At 41.7% G+C, this 27,243-nt stretch overlaps 1 protein-coding gene across 1 annotated transcript in view; it reads left to right on the forward strand.

Moving 5' to 3' along the window:
- lrrc1 (leucine rich repeat containing 1) overlaps positions 1-27,243 on the forward strand; it is a 139,185-nt gene that overhangs the window by 81,154 nt on the left and 30,788 nt on the right. Inside the window, exons 7-9 of the mRNA XM_059982083.1 lie at positions 19,159-19,233; positions 20,607-20,751; positions 22,191-22,309. Coding sequence (XP_059838066.1) covers positions 19,159-19,233; positions 20,607-20,751; positions 22,191-22,309 — 339 coding nt within the window. The remainder of the gene's footprint in view (positions 1-19,158; positions 19,234-20,606; positions 20,752-22,190; positions 22,310-27,243) is intronic.

Below are 27,243 nucleotides of genomic sequence, written 5' to 3' on the forward strand. Positions count from 1 at the left end.
TTGTAAATACATTTTTATTATTTCAATTTTAAAAAAAAAGTTGCCCTTCTGGTTCCTTTTATACATTTTTCCTTTCATTTTAAACCTATATCCTCTAGTTTTGAACTCCCTACCCTGTGGAAACATCTGTGGCTAGTCACTTCTAGCCCTCATGATTTTAAAGACCTCTGTAAGGTCACCCCTCGGCCTCCTCCATTGCAGGGAAAGACGGACCCAGCTTATCCAGCCTCTTGGTAGTTATGCAGCATGGCATAATGCTTTTTACAGCACCAGTGGTAGGAAAGGTGTCTGTAGGGAGTTTGTACGTTCTCCCCATGACCACATGGTTTTTTCTAGGTGCTCTGGTTTCCACACATATTCCAAACTTGTAGGACTAGTGAGTTGTGGGCATGGTCTGTTGGCACCAACAGGCTGACCCCAGCACATCATTAGCACAAACTATGCATTTTACTGAACTGTATGTTTTGATGTAAACATAGTAAATAAGCCAATCTTTCTCCTTCTAGCTAAGTCCTCCTAATCCTGATAATATCCTTCTTTCTGCACCCTTTCCAGTTTAATGACATTCTTCCTATCACTGGAAAGATGCAGTAGCAGTACTCCAAGGGCGTCTTTATCCCCCGTGCACTGGGTAATGATTTGATCTGCGTGAACAGTATACAAGTCAAGATTTTCACTGTGCTTCGATATATGTGACAATAATAAATCATGTACTTGCATCCTGACAGTTGTACACAGTATCCTGACTGATGAAGGGAAATGTGCCAAATACCTTCTTCACCCCTTGTCTACCTGTGCCACCACGTACCTGCAGCCTAGGGTTCTCTGTTCCATGATACTCCCCAGGGCCTTACCATTTGGTTCTGGTGTTCTGGTCTATTATTGTTGTATGTACCAATATACAGTGATTCTATGACCCACAGACTCACTTTCAAGAACTTTTTACAACTCATATTCCTGGTATTGTATTTTATTTGCACAATTTGTCTTTTGCAAATTGGTTGTTTGTCAGTCATTCTTTGTGGAGTATTTTTTTTGTAAATTCTATTGTATTTCTTAATTTTTCAGTAAACACCTGCAAGAAAATGAATCTCAAGGCAGCTTTTGGGAACCTATATGGACTTTGATAATGGATTTTATTTTCACATTTGACAGTGAAAAGCTTGCTTGCAAACTATTTATGTAGTTCAAATCATTACACAGTGCATTGAACTAGAATAAGGTAAAACAATAACACTGCAGAATAAAGTGTAGAAGCTACTGAAAGTGCAGTAAAGTAAATGACCACAGGATTCCATTTCCAGCCTAGTTTTTTTACTGGTATTAGACATGGTTTATTATTGTCACATGTACTGAGGTGCAGTGAAAAGCCTGTCTTGCATACCGTTCAAAGTTTGAAGTAAATTTATTATCTAAGTACATATACAGTACCTCACTATATGCTACCCTCACTATATGATTCATTTTCTTGTGGGAATTCACATTAAATACAAAGAAACACAATAGAATCAATGAAAAACTACCTACAACAAAGATGGACTGGCAAGCAATATGCAAAAGAAGGCAAACTGCAAATACAAAACAATCCAATAAATATTGATAACATAAGTTGAAAAGTTCCTTGAATGTGAGTCCATAAGTTGTGGGATCAGTGTTGAGTGAGAAAATTGTTCTGCTCTAGTTCAAGAGGCTGATGATTGAGGGGTCATAACCTGGTACACTCCTGTACCTCCTTCCTGATGGCAGCAGTGAGACGAGGGAATGGCCTGGATTGTGGGAGTCCTTGATGATGGATGTTGCTTTCCTGCAAAAGCACTCAGCTGTCATAGAAATCAAATCATTACGCTGTGCATTGACAGACATGCAGACATACTTTATTGATCCCGAGGGAAATTGGGTTTCATTACAGTCGCACCAACCAAGAATAGTGTAGAAATATAACAATATAAAGACATAAATAATTAAATAATGATAAGTAAATTATTCCAAGTGGAAATACGTCCAGGACCAGCCTATTGGCTCAGGGTGTCTGACACTTCGAGGGAGGAGTTGTAAAGTTTGATGGCCACAGGCACGACTGACTTCCTACGATGCTCAGTGTTGCATCTCGGTGGAATGAGTCTCTGGCTGAACGTACTCTTGTGCCTAACCAGTACATTATGGAGTGGATGGGAGACATTGTCCAAGATGGCATGCAACTTGGACAGCATCCTCTTTTCAGACACCACCGGCAGAGAGTCCAGTTCCACCCCCACAACATCACTGGCCTTGCGAATGAGTTTGTTGATTCTGTTGGTGTCTCTTACCCTCAGCCTGCTGCCCCAGCACACAACAGCAAACATGTTGCACTGGCCACCACAGACTCGTAGAACATCCTCAGCATCGTCCGGCAGATGTTAAAGGACCTCAGTCTCCTCAGGAAGTAGAGACGGCTCTGACCCTTCTTGTAGACAGCCTCAGTGTTCTTTGACCCCTCCAGTTTATTGTCAATTCGTATTCCCAGGTATTTGTAATCCTCCACCATGTCCACACTGACCCCTTGGATGGAACCAGGGCTAGAATTGAATTGAGCTAGAATTGTCGTGGTTTCTTGAAGTAACCAGGAGACGCAGAAGATTCTTCGAGAAATTTAAGCCTTTATTTGCAAACAAAAGTTGAGACAATTAATGAACGTGTCACTTATTGCCTGCCGAGCCTAGTTCACAGTATTCCTTATAGTAATTTCTTATCTCAGTTGCATTAGCATACCCTCGTCTCCTATCTCAGTTACATTAGCATACCCTATCCGCTTGCAACGCTTATCACCAGCACATTAGCTTCTCGATTCGCCACCAATATTTCTGCTCAGTAGCCCATACTTGCTCTAGTCTACTCCCTGGAACACGTGTCCCCCTTCCTGGCCTTGACTGGTCCCCATACCATACCATCACACCACTCCGCAGCCCATACTTGCTCTAGTCTACTCCCTGGAACACGTGTCCCCCTTCCTGGCCTTGACTGGTCCCCATACCGTCACACCACTCCACGATCCAGTCTACCACCGTTATCTCTACATGCTAACTTTCACTGTTAGCTACATTCTTAAGGCACTGATGTGTTCAATAGTACAGAGACAATACAGAGATTTCATTCTGGCTGATAAGTTGGATACATAGTAAATATAAGGCTGGTCACATAGTTCTGGCCACACAGCAAACATTGCAACTTTATTCTCCAATAGAATCAGGTAAAACAAAAATAATGTAGAATAAAGTGAAAAATCTACTGGAAAAAATTGCAGTTACCAAAACCATTTACTCAAGAGATTCTGCAGATGCTGGAAATCCAGAGTAACACACACAAAATGCTGGAGGAACTCAGCAGGTCAGGCAGCATCTATAAAGAGGAACAGAGTCTTTGTCAACTGCTTGCATTGATAATGGTAGTATCATAGATTGCTAGATAGTTTTTGACTTTACTTTTGGTGGATCTTAAACTAACCATTTTGAAATTATAGTTAATGGAGTATAATTTGTCTCTGTTTAGGAAAATTACCCAGTTGCTAAGTACAAACTTTGAAGACATCAATTGCAGAAGCTGGAGCTGAGATTATTAGATTGCTGAACTACAACTGAGCTGAAGTATTCTCGTAGCTGTGATCTGAGTTTAGATCGAGGATTAAATAAACTCTAGATGAGTACTTGCAAGAGTCAGCTATATCAGTGCTTGTATGAAAAGCAAAAAAAAAAATTGGATCTGGAAATCTGACATGAAACAAAAGGGCCAGGAAAAATGTGGAGACTCGAGATTCTGCAGATGCTGGAAATCTAGACCAACACACAAAATGCTGGAGGTGCTCAGCAGGTCAGGCAGCATCTGCAGAGGGAAATTATGTTTTGGGCTGAGACCTTTTGAAATGTTCAGTGTTCATTTCCATCTGTAGATGCTGCCTGACCTGTCAATTTCCTCCAGAGTTTTGTGTGTGTTTCTCAGGCACAGAGTTGGATTTTTTCTTATTTTTAATTCTTGTGTCTTTTTCACATGGCTGATCTTCCAAAAGATCATCCATCATCAAGGACCCTCACAATCCAGCACAAACACAAACACTGTGGCCATCAAGGAGGAGGAACAGGAGCCTCAGGTTCCACACCACCAGGTTCAGGAGCAGTTATTACCGCTCAACCGTCAGGCTCTTGAGCCAGGGAGAATAACTTCATTCAACTTCACTTGCCCCATCACTAAATTGTTCCCACAACCTATGGACTCACCTTCAAGGACTCCACAATTCATGTTCTCAGCTATTTATTTGTTTTCTTTCTTTTTATGTTTCACTTTGTTGCCTTTTGCTTATTGGTTGTTTGTCCGTCTCTCTCATGTGTTTTTTTGTTTGATTCCATTGTATTTCTTTCTATTTAATATAAGTGTCTTCAAGAAATAAATCTCAGGGTAGTAACATGTACTGGATATACTTTGATGATAAGTTTATTTTGAACCTTTGAAAAGCTTTATTCCCCCCCCCCCATACAAATGTTGGTGTCAAATAAACTGTTTTTCTGAGCTTTGCCAGGTCTTGTTTTCCAGCTTATCTTTTCTAATTATGTTAATTTAGCAATATGCTAAAATAGTTGTTAATATTCATCTTGCAGCCTGGATTTTCCTGCTGAGTCAAAAGGTTAATGACCTGTCTTTATTGTACACTTGTCATTAGGCTCAGTTTGCCTTCCTCTGGATGATTTTGTAATTAGCTCATTGATGCACGCTTAGGCTGCCTTGCATGGTACACTTTGTTAGCGAGCACTGCTGTTGAATTAGCCTGTAGAGTTGTTATCTTCATGTAGCTTAACTTTCTTGTTAATTAAGCTTCTTATCCCTACTGGACTTAGGCTGCTGATAGCAACTTGCCAGGGTCCTCTAATAACATCCACAAAATGCTGGAGGAATTGTCGACGTTTTGGGCCAAGACCCTATACCAATGTCCTGATGAAGGGTCTCGGTCCGAAACGTTGAATGTTTACTCTTTTCCATAGATGCTGCCTGGCCTGCTGAGTTCCTTCAGCATTCTGAGTGTATTGGTTTGGATTTCCAGCATCGGCAGATTTTCTCGTGTTCCAGAGCCTTCTGACCTGGGCTAGTATTTCAAGTTGTCTCCCATTGTAGACCATCTTTGAAGATGGTCCTCTCCCAGGGATGATGTTTTTGGAGCTTCTGTTGGTGTCTCTGTAACTCTGGCTTTACTAGTCCCGTGCCTTATTAACTTTTTCTTATGCTTGTTTGTATTTTTATATAATCATCTATATACATGTAATTGTTCAGTAGTTACAGTTGTCTCTGTATATTTCTGGAAACTTCTTAGTTTCAATGGCGACTATCCTATTGAATCTGGCTGTTTGGTTAATATGATCGATGGAATATCAGTAGTCTTGTATAAGAAGTTCACAGTACTTTGAGTCTTTTTTCTTTTCCTTTGGCTCTTCTCTCTTTCCCCACATTGTTCCCTTTGCTCTCTCCATTTTTGTTTCCTTGTTGGTTGGTTGGCATCTGTCTGTCTCGAAGGACATTGGGTGATAATCATCATCACAAGCCTGGACAAGAAGGTATGGGGATCCTGAGATGTCTAGTTGTCAAGATACCCCTCTGGGCCTCACCAGTGTAGCCCAAAGGAAAGCTTATGAAGCAATACGTTTGGCACCAGCTTGGCTGCAGGAGCTACTGGAAGGATGTTCAAAGATGTCCAGCCGCCTCAGGAGCTCCACTCCGGATTTGCTGTCAGGGTTTACTCCTGCAACCTTCATCTCTCGTGAGGCTGCCCACAAGGCAGTGGGGGCTATTTACCCGTAACTGGGGATCTGGTGGGCCTGCATGCTATATGTTCAGGGGCCAGACCACCTCCCCATCCTCTGCAGTTCAGCCTGAGTCCGAAAGGGGTTCAGTTTCCATGTGTTGCCAGTGAGGATGCACTACATGCGGCTTACAGTTGGAGAGGCTATGTACTGGCAGGATGAGACTTACATACTCGACTGTCCTTTTCACAAGACTGCTAGCCAGCAGTAGAAGCTGAAAGTGAGTGACAAGCTCTACCCACAACACTACCATACTAGATACGTCACAACAACCATTTTGCTCTTGTAACATTTAATAAAATGTTTGTAAGCAATAAGTTTTATGACTCATTCTCAACTTCAAAAGAACTTTTGGATCGCAAAAGCATTAAGACTTAACACTGCCCAAGCAATAGGTCTAGCAACACAAAGTGGACAAAAAAGAAATTTTAATTTGTTCAGTCATGGGAACACAAGGAAACAGGACTGGACCACTTGGCCCCTCAATCTAACCCCACCTTGCAATATGTTCATGCCCTCTACTCCCCTTCTGTTGCTATTGCCCCATACTCTCCAGTTTCTCTATCTTTTAAAAATGTATCTACCTCTTTTAATGTCTCCAATCATTTTCTGCTATAAAGAGACATAATGTTCAAGATTGTTTACTGTCAATTCCAGTACACAAGTGAAAAAGGAGAATTAGATGTATGTATGAACAGGAGTGTCTACATAAGTGACTGACAGGAATTAATGAAGTAGTCGTGTTTGGGGGTGTGGAAGGGCTGGTTATTGGACAAGCTTAGGTTGTTTTCTCTGGAGTGGTGGAGGCTGAGAGGAGACTGATCAGAATCAAAACCAATGACATACACCATGAAATTTGTTACAGTGTAATAATAAAAAGTGACTATTAATTTACGATAAGAAATATAAAAATAAATAATTAGCGCTATGTGAGGGCTAAATACTAAGGCAGTGTTGATGGGCTCAAGGATTGTTCAGAACGCTGATGGCGGAGGGGAAGAAGCTGTTCCTAAAACATTGAGTGTGTCTTCACGTTCCTGTAACTCCTCCCTAATGTTATAAATGAGAAGAGGGCACGTCTTGTGTGGTGAGAGTACTTAGTGATGGTTGTCGCCTTCCACTCTTATCAGTGCTGCCTGATAGAGGTTTACAGGATTATGAGAGGCATAAATAGAGTAGACAGTAGGTATCTCTTTCCAGAGTTGAAATGTCCAATACATCCTCACCCATCAGCTTCCAGCATGTACTTCCCATCCCCCACCTCTTATCCTGGCTTTTTCCCTCTTCCTTTCCAGTCATGTTGAAGCGTCTCAGTCCAAAAAGTGGGCTCTTTATTCCTTTAGGTAGATGTTGCCTGACCCGCTGAGTTCCTTCAGCATTTTGTGTGTAATACCAGAGTGTATGTGTTATAGTTGACGTCAAAAGAGAAGTGCTGGGTGAGTTTTTTCTCCGCACAGAGTGGTGGGTGTCTGGAATGCACTGTCAGAATTGGTGGTGGAGGCAAATACCACAGAGGCATTTAAGAGGCTCTTAGATCAGCACATGAATGTGCAAAGAAAAGAGGGATATGGATATGGAAAAAGGGAGAGTGTGGGAAAAGGTGTCGGCTCAATAGCTGTGGGATCATTGGATTTATTGTTAAATGCCTGTGGCCTGAAATGGAAACAAGGAAGTGGAAGGTTTTTTTAAAGTAGTAAAACAGGCTTGACAGATTGTTGCACCTCAAAGTTCAAAATTATTATCAAAGTACAAAAACATCTCCTTGAGATACATTTTCTCTTGGGCATTCACAGTAGAGCAAAGAAATACAATAGAATTAATGAAAAACTGCACACAAAGATTGCCAAACAATCAATGTGCAAAAGGCAAACTGTGCAAATACAAATAATAATAATAAATAAATAAATAAATAAATAAATAAATAGTGCTGAGAACAAGAGTTGCAGAGTCCTTGAAAGTCAGTCCATAGGTTGTGGAGTCTGTTCATTGTTGAGCTGAGTGAACTTATCCATGTTGGTTCAGGAGCCTGAGGTTGAAGGATAATAACTGTTCCTGAACTTGGCTAGGGTGGTCTAAGCTGCTACCATCTGGGAAACGGTACTGCAGCATTAAAGCCAGGACCAACAGGCTCTGGGACAGTCTCTTCCACCAAGCCATCAGACTGATGAACTTATGTGGATTTGAGCGTACTCTATGTTACATTGACTGTTCTATTTATTATAAATTATTATAAATTACTATGATTGCACATGGTACATTTAGATGGAGGTGTAACATAAAGATTTTTACTCCTCATGTATGTGAAGGATGTAAACAATAGTCAATTCATCTTACCAAATGGTAAGTTAAACCCTTCAACCCTTTAGCTTTTTTACCCATCACCACCCAACTTCTCAGTTCACTGCCTCCCCCACCCACCCACCTGGCTTCACTTATCACCTTCCAGCTGGTACTCCTTCCACTCCCCCACCTTCTTATTCTGGCTTCCTCCCCCTTCCTCTCCAGTCCTGATGAAAAGCCTTGACCTGAAATGTTGACTGTTTATTCACTTCCAGGGAAACTGCCTGACCTGCCAAGAGTCTCTGCAACATGCACAAAATGCTGGAGGAACTGAGCAGGCCAGACAACATCTATGGAAATAAATAAACATAGAAACAGAGAAAACCTATAGCGCAATTCAGGCCCTTAGGCCCACAATGCTGTGCTGAACATGTCCTTACCTTAGAAATAGAGGGCTATGGGCCGAGTCACTGGAAAGAAAGGGGGATGAAGTGAGCAGCTCTCCCAATGTCCTGATGAAGGGTCTCAGCCCTAAGCATCAACTGTACATTCATTTCCATTGATGCTACCTGACTGGCTGAGTTCCTCCAGTATTTTGTATCTGTTACTTACCAATGGGTCTGGGTACACAAACACTGCAACAACATCTCCTTTAGTGAATTTTCTAGATTTCCACACAGTTGGGAAATGGGGCAACATACTGACTGCCTTACATTTTTCCAGCTCCATCTTCCATAGTTAAGTCTAGACCTATAAATTCAGCACCTGCATTCTTAACCCAAGTAATTCTCAAAGAGCTTGCTAGAGTTGGCTAACAACCCATCTGGTTTATTTTTAAACTTGGCTTTTTATGTTTGATCTTTGCATTTTGAAATAGATGGTGGGGTAGCCTTTTCATTTGATATTTACAAAGTGATCCACACGTGGTTGCACCATGGTGGTTATTTTGGGGAGATTCTGAGCGCTGCATTGTTTTACTTCAAGGGCAAGAAGGTGACGCTGCAGCTCAATAAAACTCTCTGGTTAGAGCACACTTGGAATATTGTTTTGGTATTCTCATTATAGGAAGGATGTGGGAAATTTGGAGATTTACCAGGATGCTGGCTGGATTAGAGGGCATGAGTAGGAGGATAGGTTGAGCAAGTTGTGACAGTTCTCTTTGGAGCAATTCCTCTTTGATAGAGGAATAAAGATGATAAGAGGCATAGATAGTGGACAGCCAGAGACTTTTTCTCAGGGTGGCAGTGGTTAATACCAGAAGGCAAAATTTTAAGGTGATTGGAGGAAAGTATAGGGAGGATATTAGAGGTATTTTTTTTTACAGAGAGGTGAGTGCATGGAACGCCCTGCTAGACGTGGTGGTAGAGACAGAAATGTTAGTGACATTTAAGAGACTTTTAGAAAGGCACATGGATGAATAGAAAAATGAAAGGCTAAGAAGGAGGGAAGAGTTAGATTGATTTTCGAAGAGGTTAAAAGGTCGGTACAATATGGGCTAAAGGACCTGTAGTGTGCTGTGATGTTCTCTGTTCTTTGCTTCAATAATCTTGGCATACCGTGTTTAGTCTACTGATGAATAACAAAGGAGTAGCAGGAGGTGGGTTATAATGAAAGCCACAGAGCAGTACTGCTGACATGGGACTACTTCATATGTCTGTTCCATCCCTGGTGTCTGAATGAGAACTCTGAGATTCCAGCTCCATCAGAACACCGGCTGTGATGTGCCTTTCAGAATGTAACATGATGACTCGCTGCAGGCTCAGTGGCCATTTTATTAGGTCCTCCTACACACTTTGTTCTTGCCCTAATCAGCCAGTCATGTGGCAACAACTCAATGCATTAAAGAGATTAATTTGTTGTTCAGGCCAAACATCAGAATGGCAAAGAAATGTGATCTAAATGACTTTGACCTTGGAATGATTGTTGGTGCCAGATGGGATGGTTTGAATATCTAAGAAATTGCTGATCTCCTGGGATTTTTATGCTCAGTAGTCTCCATGAAAAACATCCAGTGAGTGGCAGTTCTGTGGGTGAAAATGCCTCGTTATTGAGAGAGGTCAGAGGAGAATGGCCAGACTGGTTCAAGCTGACAGGAAGGTGATGATAACTCAAATCACCATGCGTTCCAGCGGTGGTGTACAGAGCAGCAACTCTCAACACAAAACATGTTGAACCTTGAAGTGGAATTGTTATAGCAGCCAAAGTCTTTGTGTTGGGTTCCACTCCTGTACTTAGTAAAGTAGCTACTGAGTGTACGTCAATTCAGCAACCATTAAGCATCCATTTCTCAGTGGGGTGGAGGAGGGGGGAGTGAAGGGAATCTGAGACATGTCCATATTCAAATGCTATTCATGTTGAGTAACTTACACCAAATACTGGAGCAACTCAGCAGGTCAATCAGCATCTATGAGGGGAATAAACTGTCGACATTTTGGACTGAGGTGATGAAGGGTCTCAGAGAAGGTTTGCAGAGGATGCTTAAGTCCTGATGAAGGGTCACAGTCTGAAACGTTGACTGTTTATTCCCCTCCATGGATGCTGCCTGACCTGCTGAGTTTCTGCAGTGTTTTGTATGTGTTATTCAAGATTTCAAACATCTGCAGAACCTTGTATGTCTGAATCCATGCCAGTTTATTTTATTTGTAAGCAGCAAACAGCACTTGTTCCCAAAGTATTTTGGAAGACACTGATTGATTCGCTGAAACAGCGTTCTTTTGACTGGTTTGAATTTTATTTAAAATCCAGTTTTACTTGCATTAGTAAGCGTTCCTGCATCTGCAGTATTGTGAAATATATTATCTATTTGGGGTAAATTTAGAGGACAGCCTTAAGGTTGAGAGAGCTTTGTTCTGCACCATTGCAATCTGTGTCTGGTTTGGTGGTGTGGGTGCTAGGGATACGTAAACTGTATAAATATAGTGGGTTCAGGGGAGTGAGAAAGACAAAGAGAGAAAATCTGAATGAGAAATGGGGTGGTGGGGGGAGAGAGAGAAAAAACAAAAGAAAGAAATACAAGAGCAAGGGAGGGGGAGAGAGAAAGGATGAGGGAAATCCGGGGGGTCACGGTTTTATATATATATAATCTTTTAAAAATCTTTTTATTAATTTTAAACCAACATAAATGAAACATGAATACAGAGAGTTTGAAAGTACATAATTAATGGGTTAAGTATACATTCATATAGATGATAATCCATATATAATAACCTCCCAAACTCATAGTAATTACGAAAAAAGGGAGTAAATAAGAAGAAAAAAAATCCCCAAAAAAGAAGAAAAGAAAAAAAAACCTAACCAACATGGGCCATTGCATTATGTCAAATATACACAGTAGCATCAATAACTCCACACCTCCATCCAAATAATTAAGGGTAATAGAAGCAGGGTTTAGGAAAAGTCAGTTTAACTGATATGAAAATGTTGGATAAATGGTCTCCAAGTTTCTTCAAATTTAACTGAAGAATCAAAGACAACACTTCTAATTTTTTCTAAGCTCAAACAAGAGATAGTTTGAGAAAACCACTGAAATATAGTTGGAGGATTAATTTCTTTCCAGTTCAGTAGGATAGATCTTAAGAAGGAATGGGAAAAAGAACTTCATTGTCTTAGACCCACTGAGCAGTGGGAGAAAATTTTACAATTAGTCAATTCCTTCTATCTACACACACACACACACACACACACACCCCTCCACGCCCCCCCCCCCCCCGGCTCTGGAAAGTCCACTCCAAAGCACCACTTACTGGCCGCAGAACGCAACTATAGTGCATGAGACTAACACAATTAAATGGGACACACAAGAGCTTTAAAGTCAACTCAATTTCCTGCCACACTCCTGGTCTGATCTCTCTGTCAGTGGTCTCCTGTGTTGTGCAACCATCCCCAGTGCAAGCTCGATGAGAACACCATGTCTGCCATCCAGGCGTGCCACAACCTGCAGATCTCAACATCAACTTCTCCAACTTCGGGCAGCTCACTCCTTCCTGCCTGTACCAGAATGGCCCATTTCAGCCATTCTTTAGTTTTACTAATTCTTGTTCAGTCAGTTTGGTTTGCTGGGCATGTCCCATGTCATTAACAATGCTGCACGTAGACAAAGAAGCTCCGTCTGATCTTAACTGCCACATTAAACCACCTGGTCTCCCCTATCAGAGATATTCCCTTATGTTAAAGATTAAAGATTAGCTTTGCTTGTCTCATGTACATTGAAACATACAGTGAAATGTGTTGTTTGCTTTAAAAAACAACACAGTTTGAGGGTGTGAATCACATCATCAAGTTCACTGATGACACGACTGTAGTGGGTCTCATCAGCAAGAACAACGAGTCAGCATACAGAGATGAGGAGCAGCTGACTGGTGTAGAGCCAACAACCTGGCTCTGAATGTGAACAAAACAAAAGAGATGATTGTTGACTTCAGGAGAGCACGGAGTGACCACTCTCCACTGAACATTGACTGCTCCTCAGTGGAGATCGTTAAGAGCACCAAATTTCTTGGTGTTCACCTGGTGGAGAATCTCACCTGGTCCCTCAACACAACTCCATAGCCAAGAAAGCCCAGCAGCGTCTCTTCTTTCTGTGAAGGCTGAGAAAAGTCCACCTCCCACCCTCCATCCTCACTACATTCTACAGAGGATGTATAAAGAGCATCATGAGCAGCTGCATCACTGCCTGGTTTGGGAATTGCACCATCTCAGATCGCAAGACCCTGCAGTAGATGTGAGATCAGCTGAGATCGTCGGGGTCTCTCTTCCTGCCATTACAGACATTTACACCGCACACTGCAATCGTAAAGCAAACAGCATTGTGAAGGACTGCACGCACCCCTCATACAAACTCTTCTAACTCCTGCCATCTGGCATAAGGAACTGAAGCAATCGGGCTCTCATGACCAGACTGTGCAACAGTTTCTTCCCTCAAGCCATCAGACTCCTCAATACTCAGAGTCTAGACTGTCATTTACATCATTTATTATTATATTGTAATTTGTCCGCTACTGTGCCTATTGTCTTGTTTATTAATTATTGTTCTGCCCTGCACTGTTTTGTGCACTTTATGTAGTCCTGTGCAGGTCTGTAGTCTAGTGCAGTTTTATGTTGTTTTACATCGTCTAGTGTAGCCTTGTGCTGTCTAGTGTAGTTTTGTGTTGTTTCATGTAGCTCCAGAGTCCTGGAGGAACATTGTTTCATTTTTACTGTGTACCGTACCAGCAGTTTATGGTCGAAATGACAATAAACTTGAACTTGACTTGTGTGCTGGGACAGTCCACAAGTATCACTGTGTTTCCAGCACCAATACAACCTTTCCACAACTTACTAATCCAAACCTGCACGGTTTTGGAAAGTGGCAGGAAACTGGAGCACCAGGAGGAAACCCACATGGTCACAGGAAGAATGTACAAACTCCTTATAAACAATAGCAGGAATTAAATGCTCTACACTAACCGCTGTGGTACCATGCTACTTGTATGTTATAAATAAAAACAAACTGCTGGAAACACTCAGCAGGTCAGGCAGAATCTGTGAACAGAGATGGAATGAGGTCCTTCCTAGGCGTCAGCGTCCCTGAAGATGTATCCTGGGCCCAACATATTGATGCAAATACAAGGAAGGTGTGACTGTGACAAACAAGAGAAAATCTGCAGATGCTGGAAATCCAAAGCAACACACACAAAATGCTGGAGGAACTCAACAAGCCAGGCAGCATCTATGGAAAAAAGTACTGTCGACATTTCGGGCCAAGACCCTTGGCAGGACTGGAGAAAAAAGATGAGTTAGATGAGTTGCTGTGGGGGGGGGGGGGGAGAGAAACACAAAGTGACAGCTGAAACTGGGAAGTGGAATTAAAATGGTTGGCCACTGGGAGATCCTGCTTTTTCTGATGGACGGAGCATAGGTCCTTGACGAAACAAACCCCTAATCTGTGTCGGGTCTCACCGATATACAGGAGACCACACCGAGAGCACCAGATACAGTACCTGATCACAACAGACTCACAGGTGAAGTGTCTCCTCACCTAGAAGGACTGTTTGGGGCCCTGAATGGTAGTGATGGAGGAGATTTAGGGACAGGTGTAGCACTTGTTCCACTTGAAAGGATAGGTGCCGGGGGAGATCAGTGGGGAGGGACGAATGGACAAGGGAGTTGTGTAGGGAGTGATCCCTGTGGAAAGCAGAAAGTGGAGGGGGTGCAGGTGAAGATGTGTTTGGTGGTATCTCGTTGGAGATAGCGGAAGTTGTGGAGAATTATTTGCTGGATGTGCAGGCTGGTGAGGTGGCAGGTGAGGACAAGAGGAACCCTATCCCTAGTGTGGCGGGAGGATGAGGTAAGAGCAGACATGCGTGAAATGGAAGAGATGTGGTTGAGAGCAGGGTTGGTGGTGGAGGAAGGGAGCAGATGCAGTGGAGACAGAGGAATTGAGAGAAGTGGATGGCGTTTTGACAAGTAGCAGGATAAGAAGAGGCATAGTCCAGGTAGCTGTGAGAGTCCATGGGTTTATAACAGACATCAGTAGATAGGCTGTCTCCAGGGCTATATTTCATTAGGAGTTTGAGGAGAACTTGTACTGTCTGGTATTGGGGTGGGGGAGGGGGAGTGTCATTGTACAGGACCAGAAAAAGCTGTATAAAGTTGCAAATCAGCCAGCTCCATCATGGGCGCTAGTCTCCCCAGCATCAAGGACACCTTCAAAAGACAATGCCTCAAGAAGGCAGCATCCATCATTAAGGACCCCCATCACCCAGGACCTGTCCTCCTCTTTTTGTTGCCATCAAGGAGGAGATAGATACAGGATCTGAAGAGACACACTGAATGTTTTAGGAATAGCTTCCTCCCTTCTGAATGGGCAATGAACTCACATATGTTACCTCACTTTTTTTGCTGTCTTTTACACTGTACTGGTGCCGGAAAACAACATATTTCATGACATTTGCCAGTGATATTAAATCTGATTCTGATTGTGGTGAACGATTGGATTTTGTATTGAGTTGTGATGTTATTGGTGAGCTGCTGTTGTGAATCTTGTTGCCAATGAGCAAAGATTTTTCACATGCCTGGTTAAACTTCGAACTGAACAAGTTACCCCACTATCCAGAATCTGGGAAGTAATACCATAACCAGCAGGCTAACTACTGGGTGTGTCTGTTTGACACACGGGCAACAATATGACAACTGGAATCAAGCTTATTATGTCATGAAATTTGTTGTTTTGCATCAATAGTACAGTATAAGACTGTATAGTAGGATTGAGTTATGGGGAAAGGTTGAATAGGTTAGGACATTATTCCCTAGAACATAGATTTGACAGAGGTATACAAAATTTTGAAGGATATAAACAGGGTAAATGCAAGCAGACTTTTCCCACTGAAGTTGGGTTAGACTTGAACTGGAGATCATGGGTTACAGGTGAAAGATGAAATATTTAAGGGAAACGGAGGAGAATTTCTTCTCTCAGAGGCTGGTAAGATAGATGAACAAGCTGCCAGCGTAAATGATGGATATGGATTTGATTTCAACATTTAAGAGAAATTTGTATAGTTACATGAAATGGAGGGATATGGAGGGCTATGACCCAGGTGTGGATTTATGAGACTAGGCAGTATAATAGTTTGGCATGAACTTATTGGGCTGAAGGGTTTGTTTCTGTGCTGTTGTGTTCTGTGACTGTAAGACAAAAGTTACTAGAATTTCACAACATAAGGTAGAAAAGGAAAATAGTTTTAAAGATGAATATGAGTTAGTGTACATGAGTTATTGACCGTTCAGAGATCTAATCGTAGAGGGAGGAAGCCGTTCCGAAAACATTGAGTGTGTGTCTCCTGTGTCTTTGCCCTCTTGGTAGTAACCAGAAGAAGGCCTATCCCAGACAGTGAGGGTCTCTAATGCAAGATACCACCTTCCTGAGGCACCAGCTCTTGCAGATGTACTGCATAGCTTCAGTTTCCATTCACATGGCATAGTGAGGTGGCCTTAATGGTGGGGTGAAGCTTAGATTCACAATCAGGTTTATTATCACTGACATTTGTCGTGAAATTTGAGGTTTTGTGGCAACAGTACAGTGCAATTCATAAAAATTGTTATAATTATCAATAAGAACATACAAACAGAAGTGGAAAGGGAGAACAACTTGATGTTAGCATCACAAGGCTCATACTGTTGCATAATGCAGCTTGAGAGTTTGTGTGTTAAAAGTTCTTAATGGCTGAAAGCATGGCCATCTGGCTTGGTGTAGGATGGGGTTTTCTGTTCAGATCAGAAGGATGACTTGCCTTTGAAAAGTCCAAATGCCTGAGATTAGTGAAACAAAACACACAAAATGTTGGAGGAACTCAGCAGGTCAGGCAGCATCTATGGAAATGACGAGTGACCACGATGAGCCCATTCTCAGGTTTGAGAAGCAACATCTCAATTTCCGATTGTGTAGCCTCCAATCTGATGGCAATTGACATCGATTTCTCTAACTTCTGGTAATATTTTCCCCTCTTCCCATCCTTCTTCAATTCCCCACTCTGCCCCCCTTTCTTCTTCTCCTCACTTGCTTACAACTGCCTCCTGGTGCCCTTTCTCCTTTCCTTTCTCCCATGGTCTGCTCTCCACCTTTATCAAATTCCTTCTTCTCCTTTCCTTTAAGTTTTCCAGCTATCAGCTCCTGGCTTCTTACTTCATACCCCCTCCTCCACCCACCTGCCTTCACCTGTCATCTTCCAGTTCATACTCTTTCTCCTTCCCCACCTTCTTATTCTGGCATTTCCCCCTTCCTTTCCAGTCCTGATGAAGGGTCTCAGCTGGAAATGTTGCCTGTTTATTCATTTCCATAGATGCTGAGTTTCTACAACATTTTTTGTGTGTTGCTCTGGGATTTTCAGCATCTGCAGAATCTCTTGTATATTAGTGAAATGTCCTATATTCAAACAGACTAATTCTAAAAACAATTTATAGGATAACTGAATTAAGCATTTTCTGAATTCCGTAACAGCTAATCATTATACTTGGATAATAAGTTTACTTTGAACTTTGAAGAGAAAAAAAATCTCAGAAAGGGCTGCAGCTATTCTGTTCAAATGACTCGGAAAATAGAGGTTTTAAGTAGCTGATAAGCAAATGTGTGGTTCCACCTCTCTATTTGCATCAGAATGGTTGAGAAATTGCTACAGTTGTCTAAAGCCTTCCTCCTCCCAGACAGAGCCCAATGTACCCGCTGTATTCTTACATGTGTAAAAGGTTTTTGGATTTCCTGAAGACTTGGGCATAGAGTTCAAGGAAAATTATATCACAATACAAGCCCTTTGGCCCACTGTGTTGCGCCAGCCTACTAACCTACTCCTATCCATTTTAAGTCCTATGCGCTTCCCCGTCACATTGGTGGTGCTCACATGTTTGTCACAGTCCTGTTTTGCATTTTGCACAGTCTTTGCATTGTTTATAGTTTCTTCAAGGCTGAGTTTCACCCTACCCAGTCCACATCAATGTCAGGCAAATATCCATCACCAATGTTCTACTGAGTGACAATGATACGTCTGTAACTCAAAATTCAAAGTAAATTTATTATCAAAGTACGTGTGTGTCACCATGTACTGCCCTGAGATTTAATTTCTTGTAGGTATTCACAGTAGAACAAGGAAATACAACAGAATCAAAATTGACACACACGGACTAACAATGTGCAAATGACAATCTGCAGATACTATTACTACTACTAATAACAATGATAATACTTGGAGATCTCTTCCCAGAAACAGAAGGGTTCCTTGTGGCATTACAGGACCAGGTTAACATGAAATAATTATGAAAGATACATAATAAAAGACCAACGAATTAAAGACAAATAAATGCAGAAAATGCCAAGAGAAACCAAAAACAATCTGGAACATTACAGGATCTTGTAGCAGTTTAACTCAATCTGATTACTTCCACAGGCATAATCAAGTGGCAAACATATTCACAAAAATCTTGCTTTAAAATACAAACTCATAAAATACATCATACTTTACTATAAATACAAGCTTGATCCAGTTTTAGAGTCCGTCCTACAAATTATACTGTAACCGAACGTTTATTGAATATAGGACACATTATAACCCTTCAGATATAATATTACAGGATAAACAAGCAAGAACAACTTACTTAATAGATATAGCCATTCCAAACGCACATAGCTTACTGAAATTAATAATGAAAAACACCAGAAATATGCTGAACTAAAAGAGGAAATTGAAAGACTGGGGAACTTGAACAGGGTATACATTGTCTTGATAGTAATATCTACAGCTGGCATCATCCCAAAGCCACTACACAATAGCATTAAGCAGTTAGGGCTACACAGCAATATCTATGTGAATCTTCAGAAAGCCACAGCACTTAGTATCGTCTAGAAGTTCCTAGCAATTGAGAAATGAGTTTGCTTGGCTATACCTGTACCTCGGGTTTTACCAGCTTGAGTTGAGAGAAAAAAAGAAAGCCACTACATTATACACCACTAGAATAGTCTGAAATTTCCTAACTATTGCAAAATGAGTTTGCTTGGCATGGTTATGCCTGTACTTCAGGTCTTACCAGCTTGAGCTGAGAAAAAAATTTAAAAATAAGTAATATTGAGAACATAAGATGTATGTCCTTGAGAAATAGTGTTGGGATGAGGGGAAGTTGTCCACTCTGGTTCTTGAGCCTGATGGTTGATGGGTGGTAAGTATTCCTGAACCCGGTGGCGTGGGAACTAAGGCTTCTGTACCTTCCTGACTGATGGTAGTAGCGAGAAGAGAGCATGGCCTCGATGGCGTTGGTCCTTGATGATGGAGATTGCTTTCCTGTGACATCAGTTCTTGTAAATGTGCTCAATAGTGGCGAAGGTGGAATCAACTATTTCCTCCCCAACAACACTATCATCCACTACGACTATTATACTAGTGTTGCCTTCTACCGACTGTTCACTAAAACCTGACAGGTTAAGTAATGGTTAGCCAATGTTGAAGTGTTTCAATGAAGCGTATTAATAAATAACTTTTTTTTCTTGTATGCCATTTGCAGTGAACATTGATGTTTTTCAATGTACTTTCATTTGTAGCCGAGGAGTATTGGATCACTTTCAAACCTGAGGGATCTGTGGTTGGATGGGAACCAGCTGGTTGAAGTACCTATGGTAAGCATGTTCTGTAATTATTCTCAGAGGCATGACGATGTTTGTCCATTGGAGCCATCCTGTTGTCGGTGTTTTGTTTCCCTGCCCTGGGGATCATTCCTCAGCTGTGTCTCAGCTAATTATCTTTCAACACAGCCCTTGTGTAGTTTACCCACACCCTCAATTTGTAATTTCACCTTTGTACCAGTGATGGATTCATACAGTGTGATAGCACAGAAACAGGCCCTTTGGCCCATCTAGTCCATGCTTGCTTAGTATTCTGCCTGGTCCTATCTACCTGTACCTGGATTATATCCCTTGTGCCTGTGTTCTTATCCAAACCTCTGTTAAATGTTGTAACTGAATTACATCCTTCTGTTGTGATTCTTCACAGCACTTGTGCTGGCAGCTTCTTCCACACTCACATCACCCCTCTGAGTGAAGAGATTGCCCTCAGATTCCTCTTAAATATTTCACCTTTCACTTTTAACCTATGACCTGTTCTCACCCAACCTGAGGAGGAAAAAAAACCTGCTTGCATTCACCCTATCTTTACCCCTCATAAGATCTCCCTTCATTCTCCTGTGCTCCAAGAAATAAAGCCCAAACCTATTCAACTTTTCTCTAGCTCAGGTCCTTCCATCCTGGCAACGTCTGTGTAAATTTTTCTCCATACTCTTCCAAGGTTATTGATATCTGACCTGCAGGAAGGTGACAAGAAAAGCACAATATGTTCTGAATCTGGCCTCACCGAACTAACATAACATCCCGACTCCTGTACCCAATGCTCTGAGTTTTGTGGCCAGAGTGTCAAAAGCTTTTATCTACCTGTGATGCCACTTTCAACAAATATTTATTATTTCTTACTATTTTTGGGTGCCATGGTAGCGTAGTGGTTAGTACGACACTATCACAGCTCAGGGTTTATCCAGCGTTTGGAGTTCAACTCCGGCACTCTCTGCAAGGAGTTGGTACATCCTCCCATGGAATGTGTGGGTCTTCCCCAGGTGCTCTGGTTTCCTCCCACAGTCCAAGGATGTACTACGTAGGTTAACTGGCCATTGCAAATTGTCACACGATTAGATTAGGGTTAATTGGAGGTTGCCTCTGTGGCATGTGAAGAGTCTGCTCTGTGCTGTGCCAATTAATCAATCAATAAGTAAGATTTTATTTAAAGAAGACTTGTGAGTATTCAATTTATAACTCTGGAATAGCTAACTTTTATAGTGGGCCGAAGGGGCTGTACTGTGCTGTCATGTTCTATGTTTTACTGATGGAAAAACAAGCAGTTATTATTTTGTTATTGGAATTAATAGGAGTGATGTTGCCCTTCACAGCAGGTTGCTTAATCTTTCACGCATGTTTGTGTTTTGTTTTCATTTTCATTGAAACAGGAAATTGGAAACCTGAAGAACTTGGTGTGTTTAGATGTGTCAGAAAATAAACTGGAGAAACTCCCGGAAGAGATTAGTGGACTCCATTTGCTCTCGGATCTGCTGGTTTCACAGAACCAGTTGGAATTCTTGCCAGATGGCATCGGTATGTTCACTTTGTCTTGCCGCTGTGGTATGTTTGGGAAGAGTTTGCTTTGCCTAAATTAGCTTTCCTTCACGGAAAAAAATGAAAAAATAGGCTGTAAATTATTTCAACCTGAAACACCAACAGTCTACTTTTTCCAACGGATGTCCAGGCTGTGTACATGTTAGTGGTTCAGCTCCATCTAAATGCCACAAGGCTGTGACTTCAAACTATTTGCATCTTACTGGGATACCAGAAACACAGGAAATTCTGCAGATGCTGGAAATTTCAAGCAGCACACTCAAAATGCAAGAGGAACTGGGCAGGTCCAGCAGCAGCTATGGAGGGAAATTAACAGTCTATGGTTTGGACCAAGGCCCGTCATCAGGACTGGAAAGGAAGGGGTCAGAAGCCAGAGTAAGACAGTTGGGGGAAGTGTCCAAGCCAGCAGAAGCAGCAGAATCTTTTGCATCTGGAAAAAGTCTGAAGCATTCAATTGAACAGTCGGCAGCTGAGGAGAAAGAAATGGTTAGTGTTTTAGGTCAGTATTTTTCATCAGAGCTCAGATACAGTGATCCATGTGCAAAAAGCAGGATTTACTAGTGGCCAGCCATTTTAACTCCTCTCCCCATTCTGGTTCAGACATGTCAGCCCATGGCCTCCTCTTCTGCCATGATGAGGCCACTTTCAGGTTGGAGGATATTGCCTCATAGTCTGTCTAGGTAGCCTCCAACCTGATGACATGAACATCAGTTCTCCCTCACATAATAGTTTTCCTCCTCCCCCTTCCTCCTCCTTCAATTCTCCACTCTGACCTCTTACCTCTTCTCCTCATCTGCCTATCATCTCTCCCTGCTGTCCCTGCTCCTTCTCTTTCTCCCATTGTCCACCCTCCACTCCTATCAGGTTCCCTCTTCTCCAGCCCCTTACTTTTTTCACCTATCACCTACCAGCTTCTTACTTCATCCCCACCCACCAGGCTTCACCTGTCACCTTCCAGCTTGTCCTCCTTCCCCTCCTACCACCTATTTATTTTGGCATCTTCCCCTTTCTTTTCCAGTCCTGATGAAGTGACTCAGCCCAAAATGTTGACAGTTTATTTCCCTCCATCTGACATGCTGAGTTCCTCCAGCATTTTTTGTGTGCTGCTCAAGTTTTCTAGCATCTGAAGAATCTCTTGTTATTATTGATGAAAGCTGCTGATAAAAGATAATCGGCTGAGACTTTAATATTTCCAGCATCCCCAATATTTGAGAACTTTCTTTTCTCTTCCCCTTCCTCCTTTTTAAATCATTATTCCAAAGAGCTGAATATCTCAATTTTTGAGGTGGGTGGGTGGTCATGGAGGTGACGTGTGAAATGGCCAACTACTTTGCAGTTTGATTTAAAAACTACTCATTTTAAGTGACAAAGTACTTTTAATTATTTCTCCTCAACCGCTTCTTTTCCCTGTCCTATAGGAAAACTAAAGCAGCTTTCAATCCTAAAACTTGATCAAAATCGTTTAGTTCACTTGACTGACGCTATTGGAGAATGTGGAAACCTTACAGAACTCGTGCTCACAGAAAATAAGCTGGAGGTCAGTACTTCAGTTTAGTTATTCTCACTGTTAATAAGTTTGGAATAACATTGTGCGTGTCTGAGTGCTTGGGAGTGCAAGTAAACGTGTGGGAGTGTGTGTGACACAATTCTATCGATGCATAGTGAGGAGTGTCTTACCTGGTATGGAAACAACAAGGCCCAAGAACAAAAAAGTCAACAGAAAAGAAGTTCAAAGTAAATTTAATATCAAAGAACATACGCCACCATATACAGTACAACCCTGAGATTCATTTTCTTGTGGGCTACTCAATAAATCCATAATAGAATCAACAGAAAGCTGTACCAGCTTGGGCATTCAACCAGTGTGCAAAAGACAACAAACTGTGCAAATACAAAAAGAAAGAAAGAGAAATAATAAATAAATAAGCAATAAATACTGAGAACGTGAAATGATAGTGCATCCACAGATTGTGGGAACATTCCAGTGATGGGCAGGTGAAGTTGAGGGAAGTTATCCCCTTTGGTTCAAGACCCTGTTTGTTGATGTGTGATAACTGTCCCTGAAATTGGTGGTGAGAATCCTGAGCCCTGAGGCTTTGGTGGTGGGAATCCCTGGTGATGGATGCAGCTTTCCTGCGACAATGTCTCTTGTAGATGTACCCAATGGTGGGGAGGGCTTAACCCATGAAGGACTAGGCCCAATCCACTACTTTTTGTAGGATTTTCCATTTAAAGGCTTTGATGTTTCCATACCAGGTTGTGTTGCAGCCAGTCAATATACTCTCCATCATGCATCTATAGACGTTTGCCGAAGTTTTAGAATTCAAGATGAATCTTTGTGAACTCCTAAGTAGAGGCACTGCCATGCACCATGGTAGTGTAGTGGTTTGCACTATGCTATGAAGGCGTGGGGCATTCAGAGTTTGAAGTTCATTTCCAGTGGAGTTTATGCTACTCCCTGTGACTTTGTAGGTTTCCTCTCACATTCCAAAGGGCATAAGACATAGCTGAATTAGGCTATTCGGTCCAAAAAGTCTGCTCCACTATTTCACCATGGCTGATCCATTTCCCTCTTAACCCTATTCTTCTGCCTTCTCCAGCAACCTTTCATGACCAGACTAATCAAGAACTTAAGATGTACTGATTGGTGGGTTATTAGTTATTGTAAGTAGTACTGTGGTTAGGCTGGTGTTAAGTAGGTGCTTTGCTGGATAGTTCATTAGGCTGGAAGGGCCTGTTCTGTGCTGTATCTCTAATAAATAATTTAAATAAAATTGGTGGATACAACCTAGTTCATTACAGTCAAAGCCCTTCCTACCATTGAGTCCATTTACAAGGACCACCTCCACAAGAAAGCAGCATTCATCATCAAGGCCCCCACCATCCAGGCTATGTTCCCTGCTTCACTGGGAAGGAGTTATGGAAGCCTTAGGTCCCCCATCACCAGGTTCAGGAACAGCAGTTACACATCAACCATCAGACTCCTGAACTGGCATTGACAACTTCATTCATCTTAACACTGAACTGATTCCACAACTTACAGAATCACTTTCAAAGACTTTTTACAACTCATGTTCTGAGCATTATTTTTTACTTGCACATTGGTTGTTTGTCAGTCTTTGTTTATGCATAGTTCTTCATAAATTCTCTAATATTCACAGAAGGAAGAAAAGATAAAACTTTGTTTGTCCCAAAGGGAATTATTTTTGCAAGGTTGCTCAGTCAGAAATATATGCTTTAAAATACAAAATGTAAGCATTGAGGTATGAAAAAGAATACAAACGTGCAAAGAAACCATAGGAGGAGGAGTTGCTGAGTCTTAAAGCCCCAGGGAGAAAGGATCTCCTGTGGCATTCAGCGGTGGAATCAGTCTGTTACTAAAGATGCTCCTCTGTCTGTCCAGAATGTCATGGAGGGGGTGAGAAGGATTGTCTGCAATGCTCCGTAATTTCTGTAGCATCCTCCTCTCAGATACAGCCACCAGAGATTCCAGTTTACCTCCAGGACAGAACCAGCCTTCCTGACGAGCTTATTGATCTTCTTGGCGTCAGCTGCTTTCACCCTGCTGCCCCAGCAGACTACAGCATAGAAAAGACTGCTGGCCACGTGGCATAGTGCTGCAGATGTTGAATGACTGGAGCCTCCTCAGGAAGTACAGTCAGCTCTGTCCCTTCTGGTACAGAGCCCCTGTATTTTTAGTCCAGTTCAGTTTATTGTCCAGGTGAGTTCCCAGGTATTTGTCGTCCCGGATGACTTCCACTTCCATTCCTTTGATGGAGATGGCAAATGCAGGGTGTTTTCACCTTCCTGAAGTCTACCACCAGCTCCTTTGACTTGGCACAAGAGACCTTTGCTGCTTGGAATACAAGTAAAACCGTGAAAATGGGGAAAGTAGCTTAAGAATATTTGGGAAGGCAGAGGGGTAGGTAAAGTGTGGTAAGGCGAGGGAAACCTGCATGCCATGGTTGCAAGAAAACCTGAGGCAAACAGCTCACTTAGCAAACATGTAAGGAGTCTATAAGTTGTGCATTTAACAGCCAGTTTCAACATGAGCAAAAACTTGATTGGGCGTCTCGGTCAGCATGGACCAGTTGAGTGAAAGAGGCTGTTTTCATGCTGTAAGACTTTAACAGCTGCTGAAGAAAGAATCTTGAAGTTTTCAGAGTGACCTATGGATAATTTTGAATGTAAGTCTTCAACCTCCAACTCTGTCCATTGCCAGTGGTAGGAATGGAGGTGAGATAAGTAGGGTGAGGACGTGGCTCAGTTCAAGCACTTCCCACAGATATAAATGATCCAAAAGTATACAGAGACACTGAAGAAAGCCAAAGAAACTTTCCTAGAAGTTTGCGCAGATTTGGCATGTTTTCTAAAACGTTGACAAGCTTCTATAGATGCACAGTGGAGATCATCCTGACTGGTTGCATTGCGGCCTGGTATGAAAGCACCAATGCTCTTGGACAGAAAAGCCTCCAAAAACCAGTGGATAAAAGCCATTAACCAGTCCATCTCAGGAAAAGCCCTCCCCACCATTAAGTACATCTACAAGGAGTGCTGCCACAAGAAAACATCATCCATCATCAAGGACTCCCACCATCCAGCCATGCTGTCTTCCCACTGCTGCCATTGGGAAGGAGGTCTGATGCCATCAGGTTCAGGTTATTATTCTTTAACCATCAGGCTCCTGAACCAGTGTGGATAACTTCACTCACCTCAGTAATGAACTGATTCTACAACCTATGGACTCACTTTCAAGGACTTTACAACTCATGTTCTCAATTTTAATTATTATTATTGTAATACTTTATTGTACAAAGTATTTGCACCATTTGCCTTCTTACAGTATGGACATTGTCCGTATTTGTATGTTTTGTGTGTCGTTTTTCATTGATTGTATTGTGCTTCTTTGTATCTATGGTGAATTCCTGCAAGAACATGAACTTCATGGTAGTATATGTTGTCATATATGTACTTTGATAATAAAGTCACTTTGAAGTTTGAACATGTCTGTTTTCTCGTCTCTGAAGGCTTCATTGAGACTATGTAAATTGGTTTTCTTTCAGTATTTTAATTTGCTTTGCTAATGATATTAAGAATAAACTAACACAAAAGACCATGTGTATTATGAAGTCAAGGAGATAAACAAAAGGAAATTCTGATTGATGACTGATCTTTCAGAGCCTGAAACTATTTTCTGGACCCTTTAAAAATAACAATTTCTCCTTTTAAGTTTTAAAAGATGTCCCTTCTTTGACTTTCAGAAGATGGTCAAATCCAGCAAACTATCTTCTCCAAAAGCCCCCTTCTGAAAAGTTCTTTAGGGCTATTAAACACAAACTCCAGGCCATCTTAAAAGTTTCTTTCCCCAGACAGTTAATCTGATAAACCTTTCTAGTTAGCCACCCCATCCTACTCTATTTATTATCTCTGTCACTAAACTGTAAACAACTTTAACCAGTTTTTGTAATGCTGTTTACACTGTAAATTCATGCTGGTACTTGTATATTTATTCATATTTTATTCAATATCTGGACTTCTAACACTTTTATATACCACACCACAGCAAATTCCTACTACATATATATTGAATAAGGTTGACCCTTGATCACATAGGTTATACAAAAAGCTGTTACGTATACCATTACTATATAGCCAGAATGATAGGTTTCACATGTCACATAAACAATCCTGGCTGTAGACATATGCGTGCCAGTGTCTGTGTGTACACATTGCATGTGAGTGCATGCATATGCCCACGCCTACGTGTATGTGTGCTTCTGTGTGAGTAAGTGTGTCCTTCCACTGAAAGACTTGCAGAATTGAGTGTTGTGTTACGAACCCCGTAACTGGGTCACTTACCAGCAAAGATAGAGAGGTCCGTTGAAGTTTGATGGTACTATTTTTAACAGTATTTATTGGTAAAAATACACAAAAATAATATCACTGCAAACATAGAGATACTACACATCATCAATACTAAATCTAAAAGTGCGGGTATAATAATGATCAATAAGAAATAGCTCTATCATTGTCAAGGGGATAATGTATTGTCCAATGGAAATATAAAAATCACTCAGTTCATTCAGGCTGCAGCTTTTTGGTTGGAGAGAGAGACAGATTTTTGAAACTTGCCAGCTTTTCCTTTCATCCGATCTTGATCCGCATTTGTCCTTTAGCGAGGCCGTTCCGTGGAAGACTTGTCATCCGGGCAAGGATGGACACACACAACTCCCCACCGATCTCATACGTTTCTCCTGGTGCGTCTGAAGGGGTTGTTCCCCAGACCCTCTTTTATCCTTACTCATGGGGTCTCAGATATCAATCAGGTTGGGATGATGCAATCCCTCAACCAGCCCACTCTGGTCATTCCCTGAGGGCTTCAATGAATAGTACAGTACTCAATACACAATTCCGTCTCCAAGAGACAATGGCCGTTATCAATGGTTCCGCCTTTCTGGGGCCAGGACATAC

Source organism: Hypanus sabinus, chromosome 10, assembly GCF_030144855.1.
Source record: "Hypanus sabinus isolate sHypSab1 chromosome 10, sHypSab1.hap1, whole genome shotgun sequence".
NCBI lineage: Eukaryota > Metazoa > Chordata > Chondrichthyes > Myliobatiformes > Dasyatidae > Hypanus > Hypanus sabinus.